Source organism: Thunnus albacares, chromosome 3, assembly GCF_914725855.1.
Source record: "Thunnus albacares chromosome 3, fThuAlb1.1, whole genome shotgun sequence".
Lineage (NCBI taxonomy): Eukaryota > Metazoa > Chordata > Actinopteri > Scombriformes > Scombridae > Thunnus > Thunnus albacares.
Genome location: NC_058108.1, coordinates 13,239,558 through 13,255,200, shown reverse-complemented (window position 1 = coordinate 13,255,200; position 15,643 = coordinate 13,239,558). Strand labels below are relative to the sequence as shown.

Genomic DNA, 15,643 nt, shown 5'->3' with positions numbered 1-15,643 from the left:
TTTAGATGTGTTTACAGATAGGCTTTGATGAGGTAAAGGAAAAGTTAAAAACCTCTGTTGTTCACACTTTAACACATAACACCTCTCTCTCTCTCTCTCTCTCTCTCTCTCTCTCTCTCTCTCGCTCTCTCTCTGACCTTTATAAACATTTATGAGCACACTTTCACTATTTCAACATGTTTATTTTTCATCATAACAATTTGAAAAAACAAGTCAGTGAATATACAGAGAAGAAATAGTTTACAGTGCATTATAATAAATATATTCTGAACTATACATATAGGGTATCTGCATAGTTTTTGTTTGAAATGACAGGACATGACAGTATTTCAGTTGTTTTCTTCCAGACTATTAACAGAACCTTTAAATCTCTCATCAATATTTTATACTATCTAGCATCAGCTAGTGCAGATTTACACCTCAATTTCCATAGGAATCTTTCTAACATTGAGAAATTAGACAAATCAATGACATAAAATGCCCCACTCCCAACCAACAGCTTTATATAATAAGTATAGCTGTTCAGTTTTTTTTTAACTATCATATTTTTTTTTTACAATCATAAGTTGTTGCTTTCTCGTCTTTTATCTTCTTGCTTGAAAGTTTTTTCAGTCCTGTATATCTTCATGTATGCCACAGTTATACCTGTCATTTAAATGACTTATCATCTGAAATGAGTCTGCATCTCAAATTCAGATTTTGCTGGTATTGTAATCTGGTGAGGCATATAGAGAAACAACAGCAGCTACCTGAGAAAAGTACAGTATAGGAGGAGATAGTGTAAATCAGGGCTTAACACCCTGTGCTGTTTCATGTCGTCTCAGTCATTGTGCACCTACAGCTTGGCTATAGTATCCTGAATAACCTCGACAATTTTGTTGCAGGGCTGTAGGGGGTCATATTCTGCAAAGACGTGGCACACATTCTCCATGCTGGCTTCCGCACCTTTTGCCACCAAGCCAAACAGCCTGTAGGGATAAAGCAAGAATGGATTAGATTTAATTTGTAAAAAAAAATTACAAGTACAAGAAGAATTTATTAAATTGAGGTATAAAAGATATGAATTGCTGGTGAGTCAGAAATCAGTTGAACAATACATAAATGGTTTCCATATACTCTATGATTTAAAACATCATTCTGATTATTTGAGCCATTAAAAACAACTCAAAATTACCTTGCACCAAAACTTGAACCTCTGAGCCACCTGTAAGAGTAAAAAAAGACAAAGTTTAAGAAAAAAAAAAGTCTTTCATTGCCAACAGGTCTTATAAGGTAAACATTTTGACATCAAGGACATCTGTGTGTTTAATAACACTAAAGGCACTAACCAATATTTTATATTAACTATGGTTCAAAGACTATGAGTAATGTGAAAGCTGCCGCCCATAGTGATGAACCATGTTACCAGTTATATGGTTCCCTCCCTAGCTGACAAGTCAAAACAACTGCTGCAGGGCTAAAGAGTAACTATCATAAACTCTCTACTTACAGTTATTGGCATAAATTTTTCACTATTCTAAAATGAATCTCCTAGCATGTTGTTGCATACTCACTGTCGATTATCTGGATCTTCCCCACTGTAGCTAAGCAGGTGGTTAGGGAAATGGCGTCTGAAGAAGAGCCTACGAAGAAATAATCATGGCTGTTAGAAATCAATCTGTTGCACACAAACACAGAAATCACCACCATTGCTAAAAACCATGTTTTTTTCTAAAATCTACTGTAAGTCAAATCTCAGCAGCACAGGATGTGTCTTTTCTTACTTCCTGTTGATGTCTGTCATAGTTACACCCTTCATAGACACCTTCAGGTTTACTATGGTAGGAGTGAAGGAACCCGAGGCCTTCTCTATTGTTGAAGACACCGCCCTCTGCACTGCACAAGGTCCTGTCAGTGTCTCAGTGGGAACGGCATTCAGGTAAACAAAGTTGGAGGCTGTTGTGAAGAGATACATCAAAACAGTTAGTGGTTAGTGAACTCTGCGAGATAACTGTTAGTACACAAAATGTATTAGTCGTAAGAGCATGTTTTATCAACATAGACTTATAGAATTCTCATTGATTTATATTTAACATACAGATCATTTCACACAATATTTTAGTTTAAGATAAGTATCTTTGCAATGTTTGATAATATCTGTGGCTAAATGGAAATAAACTCCAGCTGTGCTCTATCAATGCAACACATACAACACATTGTTAAAGATGAAACCAGTGGTTTCCTTTTTGGCTTTTGACATCTTACAAAAAGCAGTGTGTAGTCGGGGTCACATTTCAGATGTCTATGAGTTGTTAACAGCTCCACCAAACAGTGATTTTTCCCTCTAAACTTCTCACATGGTTTCATTTCATTAAATGTTCAAACGATCCAATATTTCACCAAGAATCAAAGATTAGAGAAAAAGTCCAAAAACTGAAAACAGATTTGTGTATCAGAACTTTGTTTTTTCTTCTTTCCTCTCCCATTAATCATCTCATGACCCCTTAGATTTATCTGGTGACCCTTTTGAGGGCCCTGACCCCTACGTTGAGAATCACTGGACTAAACTAGCTAACTGTATATAAAGCTGTTGAAACTAGCTCCACCTCCAGCAGCTAAACATGCTGCTCTATCACTGAGGCTTCAGTATTAATAATCTAATGATGTCATATATAATAATATATCAGTCAGAGGTACTAGTACTTTAAATACATTTTGCAGCTAATACTTATGTACTTTTACTTAAAGCTGGAGTGCGGGACTTTTACATATAAATGAACATCTGCAACATTCAAGCCCTTGCCAAACGAGTTCACACAATGCTGATTAAGCTGATTATCGCTGCCAGATAAACCTCTCTATCTGGTGGTGTCTGTAGCAATGTTCCTGCACTGGTGCTACGTTTTACATCAACCAGCTGTGATTGGTTGGCCAGAACTGAAGGGCAGTTTAGTGTCGCTGCCAGAGGGGGGAGACAAAAGTTCCACACTGCAGCTTTAAGTAGGATTTTTCATACATGGCTTTTACTTGTAATGGAGTATTTTTACATTGCTGTATTGGTATTTTTACTTAAGTACAGGATCTGAATACTTCTTCCACCATTGGATGTGGGTGTGATTTAATATTGTCAAAGCTTGAAGATGAGTAGTTGATTTAAAAGGTTGCTACATAAAAACATACATACATCTATTTGTTCACATTCACAGCAGGCATTTTGAAGGTAAAGCACAGGTGTAACACATACCATTAATTAGCTATGGCTCCATTCTGTAAATGTATAAGGAAGCCATGTGAATGAGCCAGCAGGCTTAATAACAGGACCCTATACTGGGACACCTAAGCAGAAGGCAGCCTTCATGATTAGTGTAATTAATTACACCTGTGTGTGCTTTTCTTCCTACAATAAGCCATAATGATGTGTCTCATTGACTTCAAGAAATGAACTTTTTATACTTAAATGTTACACTGGCTGTTTATAATTGAGGACTTCCTGGAAACATCTCAGAGGAGTCTTAAAGATGTAGCTAAAGCTAGCCTTCAACATTAATTAACTAACATCAATTAGCAAGCTGTTTGGGACATGCTACTGTTAGCATTTCTGGCATGGCAGCGATGCAATAATGATTGACTACAGAAGAGGAACAGGTAAGAACCACAAATATTATTTTAATCCCTTAGCCCACTGATATTAACACTTGTTTTCTTCTTTTTATATTTCTGCTGCTCCTTATTTTTTTTTGCTTGTAGTTAGTTTTTGTTAGTATTACTTAAAGATAAGTGCTAATAATGGGATGTATGACCCAAACCTTTTTTTTCTGGGGACAAGTGTAAACAAAAAAATTATCTGTCCTGTTAACTTTGTCTCACCTTTTTTTGTCTTGTCCTCTGATGCTGGTTTGTCAGCTGCCCTCTGTTCTCCCGTGCACAGCTCTGTGTGGGCAAATACACAAGGTTTTAATTTACTGCCTTCTCTCTCTCTTCCTCTCTCTCTCTCTCTCTCTAACACACACACTCACAGACACACATTGACACACTAAATATTAAATGATGCAATAAAGGCCTACCTTGAGAGTGGAGCAGTAATTTGCAGGGTAAAGCATAAGCAGAAATTGTGTGCTGGTAGACCAGGGCTGAGAGACTGCCTGCAAAGATAACAAAATCATAGGTTTTGTTAAGCACAGATATTATTGAGAAATCAATTGTCTTATTCTAGATCACAAAAGACCAGACAAAAATTTCAATATTTCTCTCTGACTTTCTTTTTTAATGTAAATGGGGAATTGGAGATTTTATGATTATTAGTGCAGTATAATGCACGTGTCTGCTCAAATTCATGGGCTCTGATAAGAAAGTTAAGAATCACATTACCCTAGATAATGGCTTTGTGAGTGTGAGAACACACCCTATGAACCATGAACTCATACCTTTGAATAAAGGACAAGATCCACCCACTCCCGCCAACCCACACCCTAAGACACCACACAGGGTTGACTCAGTTCTGGTGTTGCAAGATCAGCAGAACCATGATGTGCAGTCGTATTGAGTAGGCGAGCACATTTTAAGTTACTTTGAGGGAAAATTGATTCCCTCTAAATATGCAACAAAGTAGGTGTTTTTGACTTTTTTACTCACCAAAGTATGGTTCCTGAGAAGAGCCTTTGATGCGTACACCCTTAGCTGATGATTCAATAAGGAAGTGTCTGATGAGATCAGAACTGCTTTCTCCTGTATTTATCAAAGGGCAAATGTTAGGAAAAACAAGATCAGCATTGCTGCATTACACTGATACTATTTTTTCTTGGACAAAAAAATATAAAGAGGTATTGGCAGCAATTTCATGTGGCTTTTGATGCACAGATTTTTTGTTTTTGATTAATTCATTTCCTCTTTTTTAAATTTTTTATTTATTTATAGTGTCTTGGATCACATGGTGCCCAGCCTGTATGGGCTCACAAGATACTAGACAGCAACAACAACCAAGACGATCCACAACTTCAAAAAGATTTATTTTACATAACAGCAGTGTCCTGACCCTGTATCCTCTCATGAAGGATACAGGGCCCTCTGTCTTAGCCACCGAATATCTTCAACAAAAAAAATCTGCTCATTAAGAAGCTTACACATTATATCCTGACCACTAAAATAAATCAGGATTCTTAAACAGAATTTGTGTTACACTGTAAATTGTTCCTAATATACATGTCATTCCCCTCTGCCTCTCCCCATGTTGCCCATCTTTCTACACTGTCAACTGTCATATACAAGCAAAAAAATGCCAAAATCAAAATCTTTTTTCATTTCAAAGAGAGAGAGAGAACATATTGTTGTGATATCTCTTGACCAAGGATCACTGTGTCCTCCAATGATCCTTGGTTGAGGGATAATTCAGCAGAGCCTTATTGTAAAAGACAACATACTCTCGAGTCTGCACACTGAAATTGCCTTTGTGCTGACACAGTGCTCACATGTCTTTCATATCCTGCATTCCTAAAAGAGCTGAGAAAGGACAAATCTGCAAATGAAGTAAGCCTCAAGATTGTTTCGTGAGTACGGTCCATTTTTTCATCTTTGATTGCTTACAGTGCCATAAACAGCTGGTTTTCTTTTGTGTTTATACAGCTTATACTGTGGGTGGAAAAAATAACAGCACTGTCTCCTGCCTTGCCACAGATAGCCCATTCACATCAGCGGAGTTGGGTAAGTGATTCCCTGTGCCTTTTACATCTCAGATAGAGTCAAATGATGACATAAGCACTGCTCTACAGTGTGTTCACGTTGTTTGTCTGTGTGATAGTTGTGGTAAATAAGACCTTCTCTTTTTCTGTCCTGTCTCACTGAAATGCTGCTGCTTCCTTATTTCATTCAAAAGTCACAAGGTCAGGTGGCTGTAGTAGCCAATAAAAGCTTACCGGGGTAGGCAGTTGCAGAGATATTGGTTTGTGATTGGTCCACCTTCATGACCAGACCAAAACTGCCTTTGTAGGAAGTGCTGTCTCTCACCACAAATGTTCCTGGTTCCTTGTCCTTTACCAGAGCATCAGCTGAAATGAATTAAACACCAGAGAAAATGCTTAGAGATAGTTGCAAATGTGTGTTTATTATATATATTTTCTATATCCCTACATATCTGTAGAAAAAATACTAGATCTTGCAGGATGACATGACTAAAGCTCTTATGTCTTAAATGAGTTTTCATTAAAGTGGCATTATGAGATTTTTACCTTCTGCTCTGCTGATATGTGGACGGAACCAAAATTTTGAAGTGTCCATGACAAATTTCATTGAGGGCTGACTTCCATTAAAATGGGCTTGGAAACCTAAACAACCAAAGAAATGTGACATGGGGTCAAATATTTAAAAAAATGCAGCAGCTGCCAGCAAAACAGACAATAGTAACACCTGAGACTCACTGTGAGGAGAAAATGGTTTCGAGTTGGTCTGTGTGAAGTCTGTTTCTAGTCCAGGAGACGGGTTGATCTGCAGATCCAGCTGTGGTGCACCATTGACTAGCAGTACAGGGATATCAGTCAAAGACCCAGAGAGTGAAGCAGGACTGCTCTGTGCTCCTTTGCTGTGAAGTTCCGGTAAATGTCCTCGCTTGGTCAGAGAGGGCTTGTCTGGGCTGTGCCGGGGGTCAAAGGGTCTCGTTCTGGACCCGTCAGTGAAGGTACCGGACGTGAGAGTAAGGATGGACTCTGGAGAGTCAGTGTCTTCACTGGCCAAGGACAGGTTGCTATGCAGGGAGGATGAGGAAATGTTGCAAATGCACAGATCAATACCTTATATTCTTTAGTTTGTATCAGTAAACATTAACTTCACAGACAAGGAGAAACATTTCTTCCTTCTTTTAATTTGTAACATTAGAATGACCTTAGACAGACAGAAAAGTTGGTACATAACATTGTTTTCTGTGAATGTGGTTAAATGATCCAGTTTAGAACTGAAAATGGTGCCTTAAAACTGTTGTTCTAATGCAAACTCAATCATAAATATTTTAGTCAACTAAATCACCAAGTACATTGGTCCTGGTCAACCTCTTAATACGTATAAGGTTTTGCAGCACATTTACAAATTGCTGCATGCATAAGATCCACAGTATATTTTAGTTTAATAGCCTTGTGTAATTGGTGGTGAGTTCTACCTGCCAAGCATGTAGCTGGTATCTGAGCATGTTGATGTGGAGAGGAGTGAGGTGGCACTGTTTCTATTTGAGTGTGACAATCGCAGGGACCCTTGGGAGCAGGATATGTCATGCCTCAGTGAGGGATTTCGTCGGGGTGCACTTCCAAATGGCAGCGGAGGTAGGGAGGACGATGGGGAGTTGGAGAAGACCACCGTGCCATGGGGACTGCAGCTGAGACTGGTGGGTGTAGGGATGGGGATACTGGGTGACACAGACAGAAGCACCTCAGGCGAGGAGCAGGGAGGACATCCTCTAGGGACCAGCATGCAGTTGGAGACATCTTCATCTGAGTCATCTGAGGGTAGAGGGGAAAGTGTTAGCATCAAAACAAAAAGGATAATGCATGATATGTCATAAAGGATATGACTCTGACCCACTCGTTGGAAAAACCCTGCGCTTCATGATTTTTTTGGCACAATATTTGGTTGTCTGCTAGCAAAATGGGCTTGGCCTTGGTATGTAAACACACAGCTGCTGACACTCACCGATAAAGACAGTCATATTTCTCATGCAGGTACCTGCTTGCACAGCTCAGACCATTCCTTCCGAATCAAATGCTTTGAATTGTGCTTTTCTGCTGTTGTGATGACACCACATCACCTAGAGGAGTCCCAACTTGTTCTTGTTCATTTCAGGAACTGTCTGCCTCACTGTGTTGATGGGCACTACCGAGTGAGTTTATGCCCTCGGGAAAACATTGTAGCCTGTGGTCAGTGTGTGAGCCAGACGGGTGGCGTCTGCAACCACTTACATAATAATGACTTATGTTGATACAGAAATAGAAAAATCTTTGCGTGACTCTAGGTAGGTACTGTGATGAGTGTTGCTACAAGGGGAAATACTGTGTTTTGCAAGAATATCAAAGGAGTACTAGTCAACACAACACTGTCTTTCACTGTTCTAACCTCTCTGACATAATTGACTTTTTTATTGTCTGATTTCTCATAATTGTTGCTTGATTTCTTTCAGAGTTGTTTGCTGGCACTCAGTTTCATAAACATACAACAATACATCCCACAAGAAAGAATGAGCTACAGGAAATCCATTTATATGCTTTGTTGACTCTTGTTTAGACTTTCTGATCAGAGCAGCACTCAGTGAAGACACCACTGTGCCACTGTTATACATGACTAGTACCTGAGATGTGCAAGGTGTGGTATGTAGTCTGGGCATTAATACCTTATATTCTTTGGTTTGTATCAGTAAACATTAACTTTAACTTCACATAAAAGGAGAAACGTTTCTCCCTTGTTTTAATTTGTAACATTAGAATGACCTCAGACAGATGGAAAAATTGGTACACCACATTGTTTTCTGTGAATGTGGTTAAACTATCCACTGTAACTGAGTACCATGTGCTGTGGAGGCAAACAGCTTTCAGTGACACAGATACACAGATACGTCTCTCTAGAAAGAACGCACTACAGGAAGTCTATTCATATGCTTTGTTGACCCTTGTTCAGACTTTCGGATCAGAGCAACACTCAGTGAAGACACCACTGTGCTACTGTTATACATGACTAGTGAGTTGGTGAGCTGTGTCTGTAGCCTGAGATGTGCAGGGTGTGGCATGTAGTCTGGGCAGTAATCCCAGAACAGTTTAAGTGGTGCAATTATGCCATGATAAAAAAAAAATTAAAACTATCTTACAAAAAAGGGTGAGTACATTTCCAAAGCCCCAGGCTATGTGTACCATTGGTTTTATAAGAGTGACTATTGTTTTACTGTGCTGGGTCACACCTCTGTAGGTTGGAGGCTGTCTTTTGTTGTACACTGTTGACCTTATTGATTTTTTAAAGTCAGAATTAGTTATAAAATAGATGAAGGTTTGAAAAATATTCAAACTTTCATTGCTATGCTTTAATGCAAAGCGGCTTTACGGTCACTGTGTATTTTCTGCTGCACTGTACCTGTAGGAGGACTGATGCATGGGGGACTTTTGTTGATCGGGATGGGTTCAAATGTCGGATCCAGTTCCAGGATGAGCTGGTTGAGATTCTCCAGGGAAATGTCGAGATCGGTGTCACCATGGTTACTGCTGGGTTCAGTTCGATTGGGATGTTGATTAACTGTCTCCTGTGCCGAGTCCAGGCGGATAGTCTGACCCACTCTCAGAACGTGATTGGGCATCATGAGGGATATGCCTTTAGCTGTAGGCATCATGTTAGAAAAGCTCACAGTCTTCTGGGACAACCAAAGACATGGACACAATGGAGAGAGATCAGTTACACTGGAAGTCTTCACTGGAATAACAGCCTTGCTTTTGTCTTCTTTGCACAACAGACCCATCAAAACCTTTTTTTCCCAGATTGTCATATTCATAGAAAATTAAAGTCATTGTGGCCTCTGTAAGGCACTGTAGCTTAACACATATCTTGAGTTTGTCATTGTTATTGTTAGTAATTGATACAACAACTTAGAAATATTTGTATAGAAGTAGCTATGACATTTTATAAAAATGATCCTCTATACTGTAGATTTTATAAACAAATGTTTTTCATTGGAATTATATACTGTTGAGATGAGCTCACATACAACTTTAGCTAACTTCAGTGCCATCTCACTAGTGTTCAATGGACTGAAATGATAGCTATCTTAAAACTTGTTGTTATGGTTAATAAATATGACATCCCCTATGATGTGTAAGTCAGAACATGTGGTATTACGTATTATGCATAAATTCACTCAGTGAATAATGACACAGGCTGAGTAAATGGCTTACTTCTATGTTCATAGGGTGTGTAATGTGTGGGAGGATCAGTTCATACAGTGTCTCCCTCCTGTTTCAGACAGGCGTGGTGCTCAATGAGTCATTTTGGTTACCATGACTACACTAGTGTTTTCCTACAACAGCCAAAACTTTTCGGGTGGCCATAGTATTTTGGAAATATTCCACAGGCAGAAATCTGCTGATTCTTTAGAAAATTCACATTATTTAGAACATTTGCTGCTTTTGAGAAGCACCCACTAAGTTTCTATAACATAGCGTTTCATGAAATATAAACATATGAGTAAAGCCACCTTTAGTTTACTTTATCTTTTCTTTTTCAGGAAATGAGAACATACATATCAAGCATCATATTCAGCTTTAACATAGCTTCTAAGATCTGCTACTATAATAAGCAACTATTTGGTCAAAGTTTTATGCATTTAATAAAACTGTTTTATGAAGCAAAGGCTGTACTAATAATGAATATTGATCCATCAACTAAAAGTGAGACACTATTAATATATTTGTTATAAATTGCTGATACAGTACACTGTCAGGTTATATACACTTTTACTGCAACTGATGCCTTGTATGTTCAATTGTATATCTTAACTAAAGGTAAAAAACAAAAAAAAAAGGTCTTCTTACCTTATTTTCTTCTGGTCAGGATTCTATAGCTGTAGTGAAGTCTAGTGTAGCTTTACTCTCAGATGGTTCGCTGTTTTACTTTGACATTACATGTGTTGCATGCTTTTATTAATACAATCCCAACCCATTTCTCTGTAAGCCTATCAGCAGCAAGAATCACTAATCTTTGTGGTTCCAACTGATGATGTCATCTTAACAGTGAAAAGTTTATCGCTGGAGGGGTGTTACTTCACCATTGAACCAAATGGTTACACATAGCTGAGACTCAAACTGCTCACAAGCAAAGTGTATAAAGAGAGGAAGAGTATGTAATCATGTAAATCTTCTGTAATGTTGTGCTTGCTTGCATGTATACGTACTCATAACAGTTAGTGTGATAAAATATTAACCCAGTGGGTGCCTGTACAGTAGCAGTGCAGTTTAACCTCTGCAAAATGCTGCTTTAAGATTACTAACTTAAACTTCACAGCAGTTATATAATACCTCTGGTCCAGACTTCACAGCATTTAAGATTTAATCTAAATTTCTTCTCATTGTCATTCTGTTCTCATTACATACATTATAAGCCTGGCTTCATCTTGCTGATTATTTGTTAGTCCATTAAGCCCTGAAGTCCATTGAATAATGTCTCCTGGTTGTTATCTACTTTCAGGCTAAACTCAAGATGACCATGGTTAATGCTGCACTGGCTCTCAAGTTGTAGAACAGTCTTCCCATCAAGGTTATATAAGGAAACCTGGTTGTGCTTTTTAACACATATTAAGACCTATGTCTCCTGTATTTTATTGATGTTTCATAATGTTCTGATATTTTATTATAAGAATGATTAATATTTATGTGTACTTTTATCTTTAACAAAAGTGAACTGTTTGCTTTCTGGGGTACTTGGTGGCCAAAGCTCAAATAACACAGCATATGACTGGTAGCAGTTCTTCATGTCCCACTATTTAAGAAAATATAAGTGATCAAAGTTTACACCACTTATAACTTTTTACTGCTACTTTAAGATTATAAATTTATGTGTTTATATGTTTTTAATACACATTAATTCTGTTAATGTTGTATTTCAGGGTTTTATTTATGAAAAATCAATACATACGAAGTTCAGTTCCAGTGAATTTAAGCTTATTTAATTGTCACAATACTGCAAATAGCATTCAATACAGAGTATACTTGTAAAACTGTGATTTGTTCTATTAGTTTAACGTTCATGAGTTGGTTCACTTCAAATAGTTGAGTAACAGCGCTGTAGATAATATATTTTTTAAGTAACACAATGCATTTCTTGAAATACCAAAAATATCAATACAATAACCAATATTTACCTTGCAGCCTGCAAAAAAGAAAAACCAAAGCCTTGTTTAATCTCGACAGATGAGAATAGACACTAACAAGAAGATAAAACCAATACAAAAACAGCAAAATCACACACAATTGTCTTACCAGAATGTACATAAAAAATTATTTTCGATTTGAATCTCTCTTGTATCACTATGTTCAACAGTCCACTGTTTGGGTGTGAACAGGATTTTGTCCATACTGAGACAGTTTCAGGGAGAGAATGTGGTGGTGGTGTCAGTGTCGGTGGCTGCTGAGCTCCTCCTCCTGCCGCAGGTATACTTGTAGAACCTCTCCTGGCTCATGCAACCCAACTCCTTCAGTAGTTTCAGAAGGTCGTGGCGAAACTTCACACCAATAAAGGCATAGACGAAGGGGTTCAGGCAGCACCTCAGGAAGGCCACACACTGGGTGATGTCGGTGGCGTAGAGGAGAGCGTTATCATAGTTGCAATCTTTGCTTCCTCCGTTTGCTGTGACAACTGTGTTCCAAAATAGCACCAGGTTATAGGGCACCTGGCAGACCACGAAGACAGCTACCACAGCAAGAATCACCTTGATGGCCTTATTCCGTTCAAAGCTTTGAGCCTGGCAAAGGGTCTGGACAATGCTGCTGTAACAGAAGCACATGACCAAGAGCGGAAGGACAAAAGCCAAAACAATCTGGCTTGTCTGGATGGTGACACGGAGCGGGTCAGCATTGCTAGAGTAAGGGGTGCAGGTGTTGTTATTGATGTTGGTGTACTTCATTTCTGGTATGGAGAAGATCAGTGCCATCACCCAGACGACAGCTGATGACACCTTGCTGAGAAACACAGCTTGGGAGCGGCGGCGGAAAGCGGAGACAGCCTTGGCTATGGCAAAGTAGCGGTCCACGCTGATGAAAGAGAGAAGGAACATGCTGCTGTAGAAGCTGACCTTGTAGATAGTGTGCATGGCCTTGCACACAACCAAACCCAGCACCCATTCTGCCATGGAGTTGGCTGCCCAAAAGGGGAGCGACAGAGCAAAGAGCAGGTCTGCAAATGACAGGTTGAGCAGGTACACATCCGTCATGGTCTTGAGACGACTGAAGTAGAAGAAGGTGAGGATGACCAGTAGGTTCCCCGTCAGCCCCAGGAAGCAGGTGATGGAGAAGAAGATAGACATGAACCAGAGGCGGAACTGGCGGTTGTTTTCTTTCACACACAGCTCGGGGATGTCGCCATAATCTACTGTGAATTCGGTGTAATCTGTGTAGTTGATGGATAGATTCTGTCCTTGTTGAGACAAGCAAGGCTGTAATCAAGACAGATTAAATGATCAGATGAAAGAAAGAAATATTGTGTGTGTGTGTGTGTGTAAATCAGAAAACTAAGCTACTTGCTTTTCACTGCATCCTGACACATTTTTTGTCACCCCCCTTCTTTGAGGAAATGTTTGTGTGTCAAGGGCTATTGTTAAAACAGGTGTTATACTTGCTGTTTTCACTTTCTTGCGGATACTACACACATGCATGCTCTACATCCTTTTATTTTTCATGTTTACAGCTGCACTTGTGTGGCTTTCTTACCTCCAATGTCATAAACCATATCAGGACAGCGGGCAGAAAGTTGTGAAAACCTGAAAAAAAAGCTGAATTATTTTTTAGAAAACCAAGCATGGTAATGATATGATGACATTATCCTTAATAAACATATTGCTGTGCAGAGAAATTTGTGTGATGTTAGAAAATAATAGAATAGGGTTATTTTCCCAGTTGCTAGACATTGACAACTGTTTTCATAGGCTGAGTAGTATTATTATTATTACTAGTTATTATTACCAGTAAACTGACCTTTATGTGGACAATTGAATTCTGCAGCTAGAATCTTGACAAAAACCAGACAATTTGACCATATAACACCCATTCTGGCCTCTTTGCACTGGCTCCCAGTGCAAGCTAGAGCTGATTTTAAGGTTCTTCTTTTAATTTATAAGCCCTTGCATGGATTTGCACCACCTTACTTATCTGAGCTAATTACACCATATACGCCAGCATGCCCTCTTCGCTCTCTCAATGCTGATCTCTTGGTCATTCCTTCAGTTAACAAAAAGTCAGTTGGCTTCAGAGGATTTGCCTACTGTGCCCCTTATCTCTGGAACGGCCTTCCATTACATGTTAATGAAGCACATTCAGAAAACCTACCTTTAGTCATTACATTACAGCCTCCCCTAAAACTTAGCCGGGCCAATCACCTTTTAATATCTATTTAATATTGATGTTTTTTAATGTGGTTGTTTCACTTTTGATTTTTATTATTGTAAATTGATTGCTGTATATTGTTCTATGTATTATTTTTTCTATTTGCAGCCAGTGGTCATGTGGTTTTAAGTTGCATTGGCTAAGAAAAAAAGAAAAAGAACTCTCAATAGTAGTCATTAATCATATCTATATCTAATAACTGACACTGTTATGTTAAATGTGATTTATTATACTTCAATACAGACTGCACCATTAGTCAAATAACTTGATATTGACAAAACTATTAATTAACTATTAAGGTGTACTTACAGGGAGAATAAAAAAAACTGCTGTTCGATAAATGAGATACCCAGGCAAGTAATTATTCTTTCAAGTAATAAATTAGCAAAGGTTACTATTTAGTGGCGACAATGGTTGGCAGGTCCAACAAAAAATAATGTTGGCTAACAGAGTAAATGATTCAGGACAAACAGTTCAAACTGACTCATATGTACCAACATGTACCGACACCCTTACTAAACGTGTCACAGGTAGCACGTTGCATGCGACCTGTGTGGCTTTCAGCCCGCTCTTTATAAAAGCAGCAACCACAAAGGCTAAAAATGATTATGGTATTGATATTACTCTCAATTATTTTTACAGACAAGACAAAATAACTGGTTCTGATAAATTTGATACCAAAAGATCCATTCATCCTGGAATCCTTAGTTACTTTCTCAGATTTGCTTTTGACATTATCCTAATTCACTTTCAATTATTAGTTGAGATTATCTCTGTAAACACATTCTTTTTGATGGCTTTTTTACATTTTGCATTTGTTCACCACACCAGGAATAACATCCTTTTAACTATCCTTGTCGAACCCTGATGGAGGTACTCACCACTGACAAAAGTCATGTTGAGAGCGATACACTGCAGGTGAAGCCACTAAACACTGATGAGTTGAATGTCTGTATTTGATGGTGGTTTCCCTCTGAAGAAATGAAAAGAAACCCTGCCTTACTGAAGCTTTTCCTCTTCTCAGCCCTCAAGTATCATGTGAGGCATAGAAAACCGCTGCCCCTAAAAACAAAACAAAAACTACTTTTCTTTTTTTTCAATTATTTATACTACAACATACTGTATATTAAATTATGTATGTATTATGTATCATGTATCATGTAAATACTTATGTGTAAAGTATTTAACTATCATAGTCTTAACACCTTGCAACTAAGAATAATAAGGAGCGTCACCACTGTGACTTGAAAAAAAAAAATATATATAAACCACATTCTGGAGCTCACTGCTTCACACTTTATTTTCTGTGTATATGTTTTGAGGGGCAGAGCTACAAAAACTTGTAGTAGTAGCTGCTAGTAATGTTAAATAACTGAAAACTTTTTTTGAAGTTTTCAGTTATTTAACATCACTAGCAGCCACTCATGTCTCAATCAAAGCGAGAAGTATCGGGACTGAGGTATAGAGCTCGATATGAATCTCATTTCAGGGTAAAGCAGTCTGATAGTCACACCATGATAGTTCAAAGCCACACCACTGTGCAGTCAGTTGATAATGATCTG

General features: G+C 38.4%; 2 protein-coding genes and 1 long non-coding RNA gene across 4 annotated transcripts; 1 reads left to right on the top strand and 2 right to left on the bottom strand.

Moving 5' to 3' along the window:
• Positions 1–161: 161 nt before the first annotated feature.
• Positions 162–10,590, bottom strand: LOC122979328 (tensin-4-like). 2 transcript variants are annotated; one of them, XM_044346682.1, is made up of 13 exons: positions 10,521–10,590; positions 9,073–9,346; positions 7,121–7,457; positions 6,390–6,712; positions 6,201–6,296; positions 5,889–6,020; positions 4,612–4,704; positions 4,044–4,121; positions 3,847–3,909; positions 1,764–1,935; positions 1,554–1,622; positions 1,175–1,204; positions 162–968 (listed from the first exon to the last, which is right to left on the bottom strand). In XM_044346682.1, the coding sequence occupies exons 2-13, from the start codon at positions 9,323–9,325 to the stop codon at positions 836–838; spliced, it is 1,779 nt and encodes a 592-aa protein (XP_044202617.1). In that variant the 5' UTR covers positions 9,326–9,346; positions 10,521–10,590; the 3' UTR covers positions 162–835. The 2 variants fall into 2 exon arrangements, with proteins under 2 accessions (XP_044202617.1, XP_044202618.1); XM_044346683.1 differs by having other exon boundaries at positions 9,073–9,343; positions 10,521–10,582.
• LOC122979330 lies at positions 2,807–11,412 on the top strand. Its single transcript, XR_006402840.1, has 4 exons — positions 2,807–3,624; positions 5,474–5,502; positions 5,599–5,676; positions 11,173–11,412. It is a non-coding gene; the product is annotated as an uncharacterized LOC122979330 (long non-coding RNA).
• A 165-nt stretch (positions 11,413–11,577) lies between these two features.
• ccr7 (chemokine (C-C motif) receptor 7) lies at positions 11,578–15,122 on the bottom strand. The gene is made up of 3 exons (XM_044346684.1): positions 14,963–15,122; positions 13,410–13,459; positions 11,578–13,135 (listed from the first exon to the last, which is right to left on the bottom strand). Exons 1-3 carry the CDS (start codon positions 14,976–14,978, stop codon positions 12,071–12,073), a joined length of 1,131 nt encoding a protein of 376 aa, XP_044202619.1. The 5' UTR covers positions 14,979–15,122; the 3' UTR covers positions 11,578–12,070.
• Between the last annotated feature and the right edge of the window lie 521 nt (positions 15,123–15,643).